This window comes from Corvus moneduloides, chromosome 7, assembly GCF_009650955.1.
Source record: "Corvus moneduloides isolate bCorMon1 chromosome 7, bCorMon1.pri, whole genome shotgun sequence".
In the NCBI taxonomy this organism is placed as follows: Eukaryota; Metazoa; Chordata; class Aves; order Passeriformes; family Corvidae; genus Corvus; species Corvus moneduloides.
The window spans coordinates 24,104,542-24,118,756 of NC_045482.1; the positions used below are offsets into that span (position 1 = coordinate 24,104,542).

The 14,215-nt window shown below is 61.4% G+C and overlaps 2 protein-coding genes across 3 annotated transcripts; one reads left to right on the forward strand and one right to left on the reverse strand.

Moving 5' to 3' along the window:
• The first annotated feature begins 217 nt into the window (after positions 1–217).
• LOC116446908 (C-X-C chemokine receptor type 2-like) lies at positions 218–3,627 on the forward strand. Its single transcript, XM_032115382.1, has 2 exons — positions 218–379; positions 2,248–3,627. Exon 2 carries the CDS (start codon positions 2,253–2,255, stop codon positions 3,327–3,329), a length of 1,077 nt encoding a protein of 358 aa, XP_031971273.1. The 5' UTR covers positions 218–379; positions 2,248–2,252; the 3' UTR covers positions 3,330–3,627.
• A 1,090-nt stretch (positions 3,628–4,717) lies between these two features.
• Positions 4,718–11,932, reverse strand: RUFY4 (RUN and FYVE domain containing 4). 2 transcript variants are annotated; one of them, XM_032115255.1, is made up of 12 exons: positions 11,838–11,932; positions 10,975–11,079; positions 9,942–10,003; positions 9,119–9,225; positions 8,634–8,759; positions 8,257–8,363; positions 7,957–8,100; positions 6,272–7,337; positions 6,089–6,195; positions 5,327–5,473; positions 5,083–5,214; positions 4,718–5,002 (listed from the first exon to the last, which is right to left on the reverse strand). In XM_032115255.1, the coding sequence occupies exons 3-12, from the start codon at positions 9,985–9,987 to the stop codon at positions 4,900–4,902; spliced, it is 2,085 nt and encodes a 694-aa protein (XP_031971146.1). In that variant the 5' UTR covers positions 9,988–10,003; positions 10,975–11,079; positions 11,838–11,932; the 3' UTR covers positions 4,718–4,899. The 2 variants fall into 2 exon arrangements, with proteins under 2 accessions (XP_031971146.1, XP_031971145.1); XM_032115254.1 differs by having other exon boundaries at positions 4,718–5,005.
• Between the last annotated feature and the right edge of the window lie 2,283 nt (positions 11,933–14,215).

The window sequence follows — 14,215 nt, forward strand, 5'->3', positions numbered from 1 at the left end:
AGACAGGAGCCTGACAGGGGGCTGTGGACTCCCCTTGGCCTGGGAAAGGCATCTGGGGGGACCAGGGAAGGGTCCCTTTGGCTGCCACTTCCGCTTCATGCTGGAGAAGATTTTGCAACGTTTCCTGCCCGGGCAGTATAAATTGGGCGGTGGAGGAAAGGGGTACTGGAAGGCGGCACGGCAGCAGGTGCAGGTGAGGGATCCTCCAGCTGCTGAGACCCCTGGGTCTGGTGCTGCCCTGCATCCCACCACACTTCGTACTGGAGCCCTTTGGGGGTGACATCTGGATTTAAACCTGTGCTTGTGTGCTTCCCAGTGAGAAACAGCTTGGGATCGGGAGAAGACCCCAGATTTCAGGGGACGGCAAGAGCAGCAAGCAGTGAGTCCATGGGTTGCTCCACTGGAGATTGTGGCTTTCCTTGGGCTTTGACAGCCCCACAGCACCCATCTGAGCCCCTTCACATGCGGAGCAGGCTGGGGACTTGGGTGGGCTGCTCCAGCTGCCCAAGAGGCTGCTTGGTGCGAAGGTAGAGGGAGGTGGTGGGTTGGAGCGCCCAGGGCTGTGCTGAGGGTTCATCTGGGTTGCAAACTGTCTGTAGTCCCCAGGGACGTCAGCCTTGGGTGCTGCGGGGAAAAAGTGCCTGCTCCCCTTTCCTTGCACAGTGATGAGCTGGGAGGATGCTTCCCATGGCATGTCCCTCTTTCCTCCCACTGGGAGCCCCAGGGCCACCCCCATTGTCCCCCCAGCCCCGCCAGGGTCAGGAGGGGAAATGGAGTGTTGCTTGTTCCCCCATCTGGGCCAGCTGTGGGGTATCTGTGTGTGCTGTACCCGGGGAATACCCGTTTCTGGAGGAACCACCAGAATTTTGGAGTGGGGAGGCAGAAAGAAGCAGCCAGAAATAGATGGAGGGGAAGCACTGGCATCAGTCTCTGCCCCGTGCCCATGGCAGCCCCACTTGGGAGGACATTCCCCCATGAGCACTGGCAGCATCCCTGGCTGCAGGTCCTCTGGATGCTGATGCCTCAGCATCCCAGCATCACCACCCTGGGATCACCATCCCAGATTACCATCCCCGGATCACTGCAAGAGAGGGTACAGCAGAGCAGGGAGGGTTCTTCTGGGCAGTGGCACCAGCCCAGCTGCGGCAGGGAATTCACATCAGGCAAAAGGGGAAAGTTGGTCCCAGGGACGGTTTGTGTTCAAACAGGGCCAGTTTGGGGCTGGGGACCCCACAGCACTGGGGGGACTCAGCACCCCAAGCAGTCCCAAGCCCTGGCATCTCCAAGCCCTGGAGGGGCTGGGGGCTCAGAAGTGGGGCAGAGGGGTGAAACTAGAGTGAAACAAGAGTCCAGATCCATTCTGGGAGAAGGCTGAAAGCCAGTAGTCTGGGGAGGCAGAAACAGAGCAATCTCACCATCTCCTCTGTGTGAGGAGACAGGAAAAGCGACTGCCACCTGTGATTTCCCCATTGAAGGCCGAGCACGGGGGGACACAGCGGTGCCCAGCTGAGCAACAGGAAAACCAGAGATGTAATATTTCCAAAGCTGCCTGCAAAGTGTGGACATGTCTTTCCGTCCGGGCTTGAAACGACTCCTGCAGGAGCAAGACCAGGAGGGGGTAAGAAGGGCACAGAAAGAGCTTCAGACCTTCTTGAGTGCTGCCTGCCCCAGGCACCGTGACTGCATCCTTGTGGCTGACTGAGGTGGCACGAGGAGCAGCTCCATGCAGCACTGCTTGAGGGGGTGGAGAAGCTGGAGAGATACAGTGGTACTTGAAGACCCTTTGGAGGTGCCCTGAGGGGCTCTGAGATGCCCCAAAGAGCTGAGAGGCTTTTGAAGGACCCACAGTAAGCAGGGGAGCCTAGGGTTTCTGGAGGAGCCAGGTGTCTCCTGGAGGGATGTGGTGCTACATTGATGGGGAAGCCCCTTGACCTGAGAAGAGGTGATCAGTCTATGGGGGAACCCCTTCTTCCACAGGAGTCAGGAAAGGGACAGAACTGGGGTGAAATGGAGGAGATTGAGGCATTCAGGGGGTGTTTTACAGGGGGGCGTATGAGGAACAGTGTCTACCTGCAGCACTGACCATCACCTGGCACAGTGTGGATGTAGTGGAGTGATGAAGGACAGCTGCCCACGGGCTGGGAGGGGACCTGGAGGGCAATGGAAATGCCAGAGGACTCAGAGATGCTGTTACCCCTGGTCCACAACACTCTGGCACTCCACATCATGCCATTTTGTGCTCCACAGGCAAAATGGAGCCCTTATCCTTCAGTGGGGATTTCTCCAACATCTTCTCCCTTTACAACTACACCTATGACTACAGCACAGCCATGCCTGACACTGCTATCTCATCCTCTCCATGCCGGCCTGAAAACTCTGTCCTCAACAAGTACCTGGTGGTGGTGATCTACTGCGTTGTCTTCATCCTCAGTGTGGTGGGGAACGGGCTGGTGGTGCTGGTGGTGACCTCCAGCCACACCAGCCGCTCCGTCACCGATGTCTACCTGCTCAACCTGGCTGTGGCAGACCTGCTCTTCGCTTTCAGCCTGCCGCTCTGGGCTGCCTACCGAGCCCACGAGTGGGTCTTTGGCACTGTGATGTGCAAAGCCATCTCCGTGCTGCAGGAAGCCAACTTCTACAGCGGCATCCTTCTGCTGGCCTGCATTAGCGTGGACCGCTACCTGGCCATCGTCTACGCCACACGGGCTGCCACTGAGAAGAGGCACTGGGTGAAGTTTGTCTGCTTGGGCATCTGGGTCTTCTCCGTGCTGCTCTCCCTGCCCGTGCTGCTCTTCCGTGAGGCTTTCCGCTCACCCAACAATGGCACCGTGTGCTACGAGCGCATCAGTGGCGAGGACACGGCCAAGTGGCGGGTGGTGCTGCGGATCCTGCCGCAGACCTTCGGCTTTGCCTTGCCCCTCCTGGTGATGCTCTTCTGCTACGGCGTCACCATCCACACCCTCCTGCAGACCAAGAATACTCAGAAGCAGCGGGCCATGAAGGTCATCTTCGCTGTGGTGCTGGTCTTCCTCATCTGCTGGCTGCCCTATAACATCACGCTGGTGAGCGACACCCTCATGAGGACGCGGGCCATTGCCGAGACCTGTGAGAGGAGGAACCGCATCGACACAGCCCTCTCTGTCACGCAGGTCCTGGGCTTTGCCCACAGCTGCATCAACCCCATCATCTATGCCTTCATCGGTCAAAAGTTTCGCAACAGCTTCCTCAAGATCCTGGCACAGCGTGGGCTGATCAGCAAGGATGCTGTTGCCCGCTACGGCCGCACCTCCTATGCCTCCACCTCCGGCAATACATCCACCACCCTCTGAGCCCTTCTGGGACCCAGCCCTTGTGGCTTCCAGCAGGTCCCAGCACCCCACACACCTCAGCATCCTCATCCAACCCCCTGGAATGTGGGTGGTGATGCCATGGGGATGGGCAGGGCCACCACTGGATGCTGGACCCCAACTGGAAGGGGGCTTGGTGGCAAGGTGGTCGGACCCCATTGCCAGGGGAGTGATGTCAAGTGTGCACCCTCCCCTCACTTTGGGACAAAGCCTGTGACCCTGGGGATTCTGTGAGCCTGCTGTGGGAATGGTGTTTTTACCCAGTGACCGTCCAGCAATAAAGGAGTTGGTGGGTTGGTCACCCATGTCTGGCTCCTCTTTGCCATGGGAAAGGAGATGGCAGGACAGGGCCAGGGCACATCTCTGAGGACAGTGCCAAAACGGTGGTGCCAGCTGAGCCTGTCAGAGTGTGGGTAACCCTGCTTCCAGGACAGGGTTCGACATCCTGTGCATCCCCAAATGGGACCCAAGCCCAGGTTTTGCTTCCTACAGCTCCCCAGACAGGTCCTGGCACTTCCCTGGTACAGAGGTCTCCATGTGGAGTCTATCCCACCTGGGAACAAAGTCATTCCCTTCCCAACCCCAATCTCAGCCCCCACAGAGCAAATCACTGAAAGATCCCTGAGCAGCCCCTCACACCGAGCCAGCCCTGTGACCCCTGCCTGAAGGGTGCCAGCACCCCAGGCACCCCTGCTCCCCCCAACCATGGTGTCATGACATTGTTGTGCAAAGGGCTGGGAACCTGTCCCTTACACAACCGGGATGTTTCCGCCCTGGCTTGGGCAACTGGGGCTGACACTTGACCGGGGTTGAGGAGCTGAAGAAAGGACTGTGACCCTGCTGGGGACTCTCCTGTCACTCTGTGTGCCAAGCCTCAGGATGCCTGCCCTGGCACTCCTAAGCATCTCTCCACTGCGGTCCCATACTGCTCCTCCACTGACCTTGATCCAGATTCCTAGGGGTCCATAACCATGGGGGCATCAGTGGGTGTCACCCACATGCTGGCTCGTGGGTGAGTATGGGAGTCGCCTAGCACCCAGGTGGGAAGCCTGGGGACTCGGGGCAGAGCAGGGTCGGTAGGGGTGCTGAGCAAGGACAGCCCATCCCCTTTGCATCTGAGAAACCTCTTGCCCAAGTGGTTCCTTGCAGCATGGTAGGAAGCCAGGGCTGTTGGCCAAGAGCTGTCTACCCTCCCCCCCGTGGAATGGTGCAGGCAATGGCTCCTCCTGGCTGCAGCTGGAACACCCTTTTTTGGGGATGGTTTCCCCCCAGGAGGACTTGAACACCCCCACACCAGCATTCCCCCACCCTACACGCAATCTGGGTGTCAATCTGGCAGTGACCGATAGATGACACGGAAGCCACAGGGATAGCAGAAATGAGTAGTTTTCCTCTTTGTGGACCAGCTGCAAGAAAGACACATCTGAAACCCAAAATGTTGGGCAGCAGGACCTGCATGCAGGCCCCAGACACCTGGGTCCCCAGTAAGTCCAAGAGGAGGCAGCCAGGGCAGGAGGTGTCCCAGACATGGTGCCAGTGCTGCTGTCCCCGCTCATGTAGCCTGCGGGTGCCTTTGCTGGTAGCAAATCAGGCAGCAGCGGCCGTGCTTGTCCATGTCCATGGAGCACGTGTGGCACACCTTTTGCTGGCACAGCCTGCTGAGGAAGCAGGAGGTGAGAGCTGAGCCATCCCTGCGCTGTGCCAGTGCCACCCCCCCCTTCCCCCCATAGCCCACCTGCAGTTGTACCGCCGGGAGAGCAGGCGGAAATCCTTGTGGCAGCGGGCACACAACCCTGGGTCGCGGGGCACCGGCCTGGGCACCGGAGTGTCAATGCCCTCTGTCTTCTGCCACAGGGCATCCTTCTCCCTGCGGGAGGGGAGGGGTCAGCCCTGGATTTGCCTGGGCTCTGGTGCCCTCCTCTGGGCAAAGGGGTTTTGGGTCCCCTTGCCCTTGGTGTGGAGGTCTCCGGGGCTCTCACCGCAGCAGCTCCAGCAACCGCTCCTTCATGTCGCGGATGAGCTCCTGCTGCCGTGCCTGCTCGGCGCCGCGCGTGGCCTCCCGCTCCAGGGCCTCCCGCTGCGCCCGCTGCAGCGCCGATGCCCAGCGCTCACCGTCCTGCCGGGCCCTGGCGCGGGGCAGTGGCGACATGGTCCCCCTGTCTCCCACACGGTCGTCTCTCCATCCCTCCATGCATGCGGATAAACCTCCCGCCGCTGGATCCTCCCTCGCACCCTCCCTCCCTCCCTCCCTTCTTTTCTCTGCTGTTGCCCATCCATCCTCAAGCTCTCTCCCCGTCCTCACAGCCACCTTGCCATCTGCCACCCATCCGTTTCCCCACTGTTCATCCATCCTTCTCCACGCCCGTACCTCTGGTCTTCTGCCCACCCACCCATGCATCTAATCACCCCAGATTCATCCCTCTGTCTCTCCATCCACCATCCCATCTCCATCCATTCATCCTAAAGTGATCCCTCCTTCCCTCCCTCTATCTACTAATGCCAAATCACTCCATCCCTCTGCCCACCTACCCCTCCACCTACCTATCAGTCCCAAATTGACCTCTCCCTCCAGTCCTCCTCCCTCAAATCCTTCCCTCTCTCCCCCTGCCAATCCCCAGCGGCTGTTCGGCTGTGTCCAAGCAGGACATCATTGGGGGTCCCAGGGAAAACCATGTGGCAGGTGGACATAGGCGGTCCCACTGTGGGGTGATGAGTGGTGGAAGTAGGGGTCCCCGCCCAACCTGCTGAGCTCCTCTTGCAGCTGTGCAATCTCCTGTCGCTGGGCCTGGAGCTGCTGCCGGCTCTGCCAGGTCTCCTCCTGTGCTGTGGCAGCCAGGCTGGCCAAGCGCTGGGGGAGAGTGGGGGGTCAGTCCTGGACCCCAAACCCCCAGCCCACCATGGGATCCCCTTGGACTTGCCCATACCATGGCCATGCTGGTGACTGTGCTGGGCCCCCCCTCTGCCTTGGGGTCTGGTAGGGACTCCTGGGGACCACGGGCGAGCTCCAGTGCCTGTTGCAGCACCTTCTCCACGGCAGCCACCTCATCTGAAGCACGAGCATCCTCCAGCATGTTCGTCCGTCCTGCTGCCACCAGTGCTGCCTGGCATTCCTGCAGGCGCGAGGTCAGTGCCGCCACCTCTGCCAGCACCCTGGCCAGCTGGGTACCCCGCTCCTCTGCCACCTCTTGCCAGCCCCGTGCCTCCTCCTCTGCCTGTGCCAGTGCCCCTCGGTCCCCTGCTGCCACCGCTGCCTCCAGAGCCCGCTCCAGGAAGGTGTTGGTTTCCCGCAGTGCTTCAGCCTCGCGTGCCCACAGCTGGGCCCGCCGGGCACTGCTCTCCTCCCGCTGCTGGTGCCGCAGTTCAGCCCGTGCCAGCCGTGCTGCCAGCGCCTGTGCAGCTGCCTCACGCTGACCCAGCTCGGCCCTCAGCTGGGACACCAGTGCCTCTGTCCCACCCAGCTGCCGGGGCACCAGTGACCGGGAGCCCAGCATGCACCTTGTGCCAGTGGGCAGTGGGGACATGCCAGGCTCTCCAGCACCATCAGGCTGCAGTGCTTTGCCAGTGCCATGGGCATCCTCCAGTTCCTCTACATCCGCATCCTTCATCTCCTTCTCATCCTCCTCCAACTCTTCATCCTTCTCTTCCAAATCCTCCTCCATGTCCTTCTCCACATCCACTTCCACATCCTCCACCTTCACCTCCTCTATATCCTCACTGTCATCCTTCTCCACCTCCTCTTCAGCCTCCTCTTCCATGTCCTTCTTCACCTCCACATCCTCCACATCCCCCTCTATATCTTCCATCTCCACACTCCCCACCTGCAGGGCAGCCAGAGTGGGTGGGCATGGGTGGGCTGGTGCCCCATGGGGTGCCACAGTGGGATGGGCAATGCCATCGGACCGTCCATGTGCCACAGTGCCGGTACTGTCTGTCTGCAGGGCTGTCTTTGCTGGGCTGCTCCTGATCACCGGGCTGGGCCGTACCAGTGTCCTAGAGGGGACACAGGGCTCAGGACTACCAGGGCACCCCCAAGGTGAATAGGGCATCATCACCCTCCATTTGGACTCCCTGGGCACAGCCAGCCTTTAGGGATTTAGGGGGCAGCAGGGCAGAGGATCAGGGATGTTGGTGACACCAGCCTGAGCACCCACAGAACAGGTGGCACCCATCAACCCAAGTCTGTGTGCTTGTGGCAGTGTGTGCACACGAGCATGTGAGCAGCAGAACAGGTGAGTGTGCTGGAACAGCTGCATCCACGAGTGCCCCCCACAAGTGTGCCCGGGGGAACGGTGTGCAAGCAGGTGTCCCTGTGTGTCAGATGTCACAGTGTCATGGTGTTGTAGCAGGGATATACTTGGCAGAGGACGGCTCTGTGTGTGTGTACATGTGCATGTGGCATGTTTGCAGGCACAGGCACAGTGTGCCAGTGACTGTGCCCTCCTGGGGCTACAGATGGAGAGCTGGCACATCTGGGGTGCCGTGTGGGGTCTAGGGCAGTGGGGCAATGCCCACATGCTTCTCTGCAATGCTAAGCCCCAGGTGGCTCTGATGCCCCTGACATCCCCAGTGCTGCCAATGCCCCTGGTGCCCCCAGTGTCCCCAGGCTCACTCAGAGAACATGGGCCAGGCGGTGTCCAGGTCGTCCCTGTGCAGGGCCAGGTGGAAGGTGACACAGTCCAGCTCATAGAGGCTGCCCAGGATCTCTGCCCGCCATTTGGGGCTCAGGAAGGGGCTGCGGGCGTAGTACCACTCGCTGCAACCACAAAACAAGCTCATGCATCCCTCCATGCCCTGAACAGGCACACATGCCTGAAGCACCTCTGCTGACTGGGTGCTACAGTGCGCTGCCCACCCTGGCCCCATCCCCCACCACCATGAGCATCCCCTCACTGTGCCCCTGCTCTCTCACCAGAGGCTCTCAGGGTCGAGGAGGCAGAGCTGCAGGGACTCTGCCAGCTGCCGGTGCACCAGGCAGTACCGCAGAAAGGCTCGGCCCCTGCCCACAGGGGTCTTCAGCTGCAGGGGAGAGGGGGCTGTCAATCCCTCTCACTCCCCCCCCCCCCCACACCTCCCCCCCAGCCCATGCAGGGGGAAAGAGGGTCCCCAGGGCTAGGGCTGGGGTGCAGTGGGGATCCCAGAGGGGAGAAAACCATTTATAGCACCAGTGGGCAAATCCTTGGTGCCCAAGTGAGTGTGTGCCTGTGCACAAGCGCATGTGCACCCACAAGCAAGCAAAAGCCCCTGTGTGTGCACAAGTCCCTGGGTATCCCACCAGCCCATGCCCACCTTGTCCAGGGAGGTGACAAAGTGAATGCCTTCATGCTCCTGCCGGCACCGTGCTAGGCCCTGGCACAGGAAGTCCCAATAGTCCTTGCGCTGCCCGAAGAAGCTCCTCTTCTCCTTGAGGTCAAACTGGCAGAGGTACAAGCTTGGATTTTCTTTTTTGGGAGTGTCCCCTGCCCCCCCCCCCTACCCAGCCTGTCCCCTGTGGGGCTGGAATCTAGCCAGCTCCCCCAGCAGGGTTGTTCTGGGTGTCCCTGGCTGTCCTCTCTTCACTGCTTCCATGCCTCAAGTTCTCTTTTGCAGCACATGTAATTGCACGTGTGGGCAAGGGAGAGCCTGGTCCGGGTGGCTGCGGATGCCCAGGGCCAGACAACGCTGGGTGGGGTTATTCCACTCCCAGAATGGTTAACACAGGATCCCCTCTTCTCTCAGCTGTGCCTAAGGGGAAACTGAGGCAGGGAGCAGCAGGGAACAAAGAGCAGCAGTACCTGGAGGAGGAACTCTAGCTGGGCACAGAGGCTGTGCAGCTCCCGGCTCCCGTCTGTCACCGGCAGCTTCTGCTCCTGGTAGCTGCGGTTCAGCTCGGCCACGGTCTCTGTGGGAGGGCAGGGCTGGGCTGGCATGGCACCTTCTCCCATCCTACCCCTCTCCCCACTGCCTCACAACTCCTGGCCTCGGGGATTTCTGATGGTGGGTAAAATCATAGAATCATAGAATCTAAGTTGGAAAAGACCTCCAAGATTGAGTCCAGTCATTAACTCAGCACTTCTAACTCCACCATGTGTGTAGCCAAATGCTACATCTACACGTCTTTTAAATACCTCCATGGGTGGGTGACTCTACTACTTCCCTGGGTAGCCTGTTCCAATGCTTGATAAACATTTCCATGAAGAAATTTTTCCTAATATCCAATCTAAACCTCTCCTGGAACAATTTGAGGCCATTTCCTCTTGTCCTAACCCTTGTAACTGGGGAGAAGAGACTGACTCCCTCCTGGCTATAACTTCATTTCAGGTAGTTGTAGAGAGTGATAAGATTCCCCCTGAGCCTCCTTTTCTTCAAAGAGAAAGAGGAACTTGCCCTGGGATGAAGGAGGAGAGCAGGGGGAACAAGGAGCACAGCCACCTCCTGGGCACTGGTAGTTCCCAGGGGCTGGGAGTGAGGATGGGAGCAGGCAGCAGTGGCAGGGTTGGCACGGGGATTCTCTGGAGCGGTGCTGGCAGTGACACCCCCCACTGCCCATGACTTGGGTGCAAGGAGAGATGTGCCATGCAGGGAACACGCTGGCAGGGGACTGGTTGGCACACTTACTCTGCAGGTCCTTGATGACACGGTTGAGCTCCCCTTCCCCTGCCATGGCTGTTCACAGGGATCTGCAGAGGCAGGGGCAGTGATGAGAGGTTCTAGGCAGACACTCCCCTGGCACCCAAGAACTCTCTGTCCCAGAGAGAGGGTCTCCCCCCCCCCCCCCCCCAGCTCTACCCCAGAGCTGCCTGCTGTTAAGGTGAGAGGGGGTAGGTTTAGGCAGCCCCTTACCCTGCCCATGTCCCCCCACTACATGGGCCAGAGCACACAGGGTGGACAAAGGTGTCCCATCCTGCACCCCCTTAGTTGTCCATGTGCCCTGCCCCTAAATATCCTCAGCCTTTGCTCCCATTCCTTGGGGAGTTCCTGAGGCTAACCCCACCCTATCCCTAGTGTGTCCCTGTCCTTATCCCTGTCCCTGTTCGCCAGGATTCAGGATGTGGGTTTGGCGCAGAGGAAGTGCTGCTTTTGCTTCTGCTCTCGCTTCCCTCACTCACATCACGAACAATGCATGGACTCCTGGGTGGTTGAGCAAGGGGGCACACCACCCCTGACATGCAGCCCCCTAAACTGAGCTCCCTAGGCAGAACCCTCTGGCACAGCATGACGCCTGCGTGGCTGGCACGGGGTTTGGGCGAGTTGTGGGCATGAGGTGGGGGGCCACACTGCAGCGGAGTGATTTTGGGGTGGGTGGCAGGTTGGGGACAGGGTGAGGGAAATAGCCCACGGAGGTGGCAGGTCTGTGACTTGTCACTGCAGGTGGTGTCTGGCTGGTGTGGGGGAGCACACGTGTGTGTGTGGGGGTGTGCCTGGCAGGGTGCGCGTGCACTCACAGGAGTGGGTGCACAAGTGCGCCCAAACGTGCCCAAGTGTGTGAGTGCCCTGTGCCCTCTACCACGGCAGAGTGGGAGAGAAGGACGCAGGTCCCGGGCTGCCTGTGTTCCCATTCCAATGCCCTTGAGAGACCTTGGATGAGCTATCTTTGTGTCTGCCCATCCTACTTGTACCTCAGTTTCCCCTGGGAAGAGAAGCCCCTTACCTGTATCCAGGAGCTGTGGGGTGCCCCGAGGCGGTTGCTGAGTGCTGGGGGTATGCTGGCATGTCCCCGTGCCCACGCTGTGCCTGCCTGCTTCTCCTTTTGTACCTTGGGCAGGAGGAAGTGTGGGAGGTTGGTGGGGCTGCAGAAGCCACAGCCTGCCCAGCCCACATCACATCAGGCACTGCAGCTTAGCCCCCAGCACCTGGCTCCCTGTTTTGGGGTGTGCCAGTTCTGGGGAAAGGGTCAGCAAGGCTGGTCCCCCTATGCAGCTTTTGCAGGGGCAGAGGAAGGACAGTGTCAGGCACCCTGATGCTCTCCCACAGGAATGGAAATTCAGAACTCTTTGAAGAACCTGCCCGCAGTTTTTGTGGAGGGGGTCCAGGACCTATACTCAGCTAGAAGCAGCCAGCAGCAGCCCCTAGCACAGAGGCCACCTCCATGCAAAACAGCCCCTGGGCACTGAGACCCCTGAAGGAGCTGCAGCCCCCCCAGCAAAGACCACAACCCTCCCCAGGCATCTGGCCTCCACATGGGGGCTATACCCAGAGCCAGTGTGTAAACTCTTTCCAGAGCATTCTGGACAAGGCTCCCTCTTGTTAGGGAGCCCCCAGCCCAGCAGTGCCCCTCACCCACTGTGCCTGGACCCCTGTACTTTGTCATCCCTGTCCTGTGGGCTCCTTCTGGACTGGGGACTGAAAAACTCCTGTGGGGGGATGTCAGAGTTGATGCCAGCCCATCCCACCAGTCCAGGCAGGGGGACCCACTGCCATCCCGCTCCCCACCACCACCTTGATGGATGGCCACAGCAATGCCCATGTCCTATCCTCTGCCATGCCCCTTCTTGTAGCACATGCTGCCCCTACCTGAGCCACCTGGGTGTCCTGGGGTGCACCCGTGTCCCCCTGGCCAGGCCTCGCTCAGCACCAAAGTGAAAGTAGGAAGTGATGCTGAGTGGGAGCCTGGGCCTCCCAGCACCCTCCTGGCTCCCGGGTGGGTGTTGGCCTTTGGGGTGCAGCTGGGGAGCATAGAGGAGCCAGCGGCAGTACTCGGGGTGACCCCAGCCTCCTCAGCATCCCATTGCTCTGCACCACCCCGCAGTGTGTGGCACCGTGGGCATGGGGCACAGCACCCCATATCGGACAGGGATGTGGGCAGGGTGTTGGGTGGTGGTGGAGCATCAGCCCGCTGGGCTGGGGTTGTGTGTTGGTGTGTGTGTGCATGCGTGTGCAGGCGTGCGTGACTGCACGTGTGTGCAGGCTGTGCGAGCACGGCTGCGTGTGTGGGTGCAAGCTGTACACGTGTGGCTGCTGTGGGTGTGAGGCTGAGAGGGCACCGTGTGTGCCCTTCATTGCACCCGCCCCTGTGCCCCGTGCAGGCACTGCGCGGGCGAGACCCCAACACCTGCAGGGGGACATGCCCCTGCCTGCCGTGCCACTGCGGCGGCCTGGCAGCAGGGTCCCCCGTCCCTGCCCCAGCCAAGGGCCAGGGCGGGGGTGCCGGGGGCTGGGGGGGCACAGAAGGCTCTCACCCATCCTTGGCGTGGGTGCAATTCAATTAACGAGGCCTGGCCCTGGTTCAGCACAGCCAATAAAGCTAATGGCCCCGCACAGGCCTGGCGCTGCCCGCCGGGGGGGGGGGGGGGGGGGGGAGCCGGGGGCCATCTGCTAATTAAATGGGGGTGGGGGACCATGGAGCCAGCGGTGATGTCACCTCCCTGAGGCTCACTGGCCCCCTCTGCCCGCCAGCCCTCTGCTCCCCCAAGGGTGCCAGATAGGGCTGTGGGGGACAGCCGCGAAGGGTGGGGGACCACCCAAACTCCCTGCACCCCACCCTGATACTGCTGCTGTTAGGAGCCTTCCCAAGGCAAATGCAATTAGTGCCCATGCCTGGCATGACCGCTGCCCACGCTTGGCACCAGCAGCTGCCCCGTGGGGATGGGTCCTTGCCCGGCATCATGGCAGCATCCGGGTGTGCTGCTGCCTGCTCCTCTTGGCACTGCCCCGATGGGTGCGTGGGGGATGTGTGGTGCCCAGGGGGGTGCACCCTGTTACTCTGTTCCCCTGCCCTGTGCAAGCCCCGTGGCGAGGTGTAGGTACCCGGGGCCGTTTGGAGCTGTCCTGCAGTGAGAGGTTCCGCACGGTAATTCTGTGCCCACAGCACGGTGCATCAGCCAGGCTTTGGGGAGGGGACCCCACTGGAAGGGGGCTGGGTGAGGAGTCCTTGATTGTGTCCTCAGGCTCCTGAGAAGAGCAGAGGCTCGGTGGGGTACAAGGAGGACTGGCAGAGGGGGAGGGAAGTCCCCCCCGGCCGTGTGTACGCACTGCCATTTAGGGCTAGGGGTGGGCAGGGCGTACTGTAAGGAAACTGAGGCAGGGTTGGGGCGAGGGTTGCGGATTGAGCTGCGATCGCACCCACGGTGTGCGACCTCCTTCACCCCCAAAACTGAGGGCGCTGGAGCGGGGGACCCTGTTAAGGTCTGGCATCCACCCCAGGGGATGCCGTGCCCGGAGGGCAGGCGGGTGAGCGCCGGAGGTGCCAAGCCCCGAGCCCCGTGTGCGGGAGGAGGAGAAGGAGGAGGAGGAGGAGAAGGAGGAGGGGGAGGAGGGGGAGCGTGTCGGAGCTGGCTCCCACCCAAGCACTGCAGGACAGGGGCGGGCACGGTGCTCCCTGCCTGGCTGCCAGCGCGCAGGCGACGCTGGGGGACCGGCGGGGGGGACGGGGCCCGGTGGGACCGCAGCCCCCCAGCTCATCATTGTCGCACGGCCCCGTGCCCACGGCCGGGCACTTCGGGGGCACTGCCCGGTCACCGGAGCTTGTTGCGGCCGGCCCCGGCGGAGGGACACGGCTGGGTTCGGCCGCCCCTCCGAACGTGCCCTGGGCAGGAGTCGGCCCCTGCACCCTCCCCCCGCCGGGTGAGCCCCGGGCAGGGGCACCATGACCCGGCTGAGCTGGTGCTTTGCCACCTTGGTTGGCTGGGGGAAGTCCTTGGTGTCCTGTCTCCTGCCCCTCCGCGCCCGCCGCCGCCGGGAGGTAAGCGGGCATCGCCGGGCACGGCGTTAGGGTTAGGGGCTGCGGGGGACACGGAGCTGGGGGAGGCTCCGGGGGTGCGGCGAGTGGGGATATGGGCTGCCGCTGGCCCTGCCTGCTCCGGGCATCTGGGGGTTAAACCCTTCATATGCATGCCAGGGTGCAGGGCATGTCCTTTGTCCCTCTGTTTGCCCCCCGACAGCGTCTCACTGTG

Bases quoted from the DNA above. Each gene is read 5' to 3' on its own strand.
- RUFY4 (XM_032115254.1), bottom strand. From the start codon at position 9,987: ATGGCAGGGGAAGGGGAGCTCAACCGTGTCATCAAGGACCTGCAGA. The intron at 7,338-7,956 runs GTGAGCCTGGGG...TGTCCCCTCTAG, and splicing joins GCCTGGCCCATGTTCTCTGA to GACACTGGTACGGCCCAGCC. The intron at 5,006-5,082 runs GTGGGCTATGGG...CTGCTTCCTCAG, and splicing joins TCCCGGCGGTACAACTGCAG to CAGGCTGTGCCAGCAAAAGG.
- LOC116446908 (XM_032115382.1), top strand. From the start codon at position 2,253: ATGGAGCCCTTATCCTTCAGTGGGGATTTCTCCAACATCTTCTCCCTT.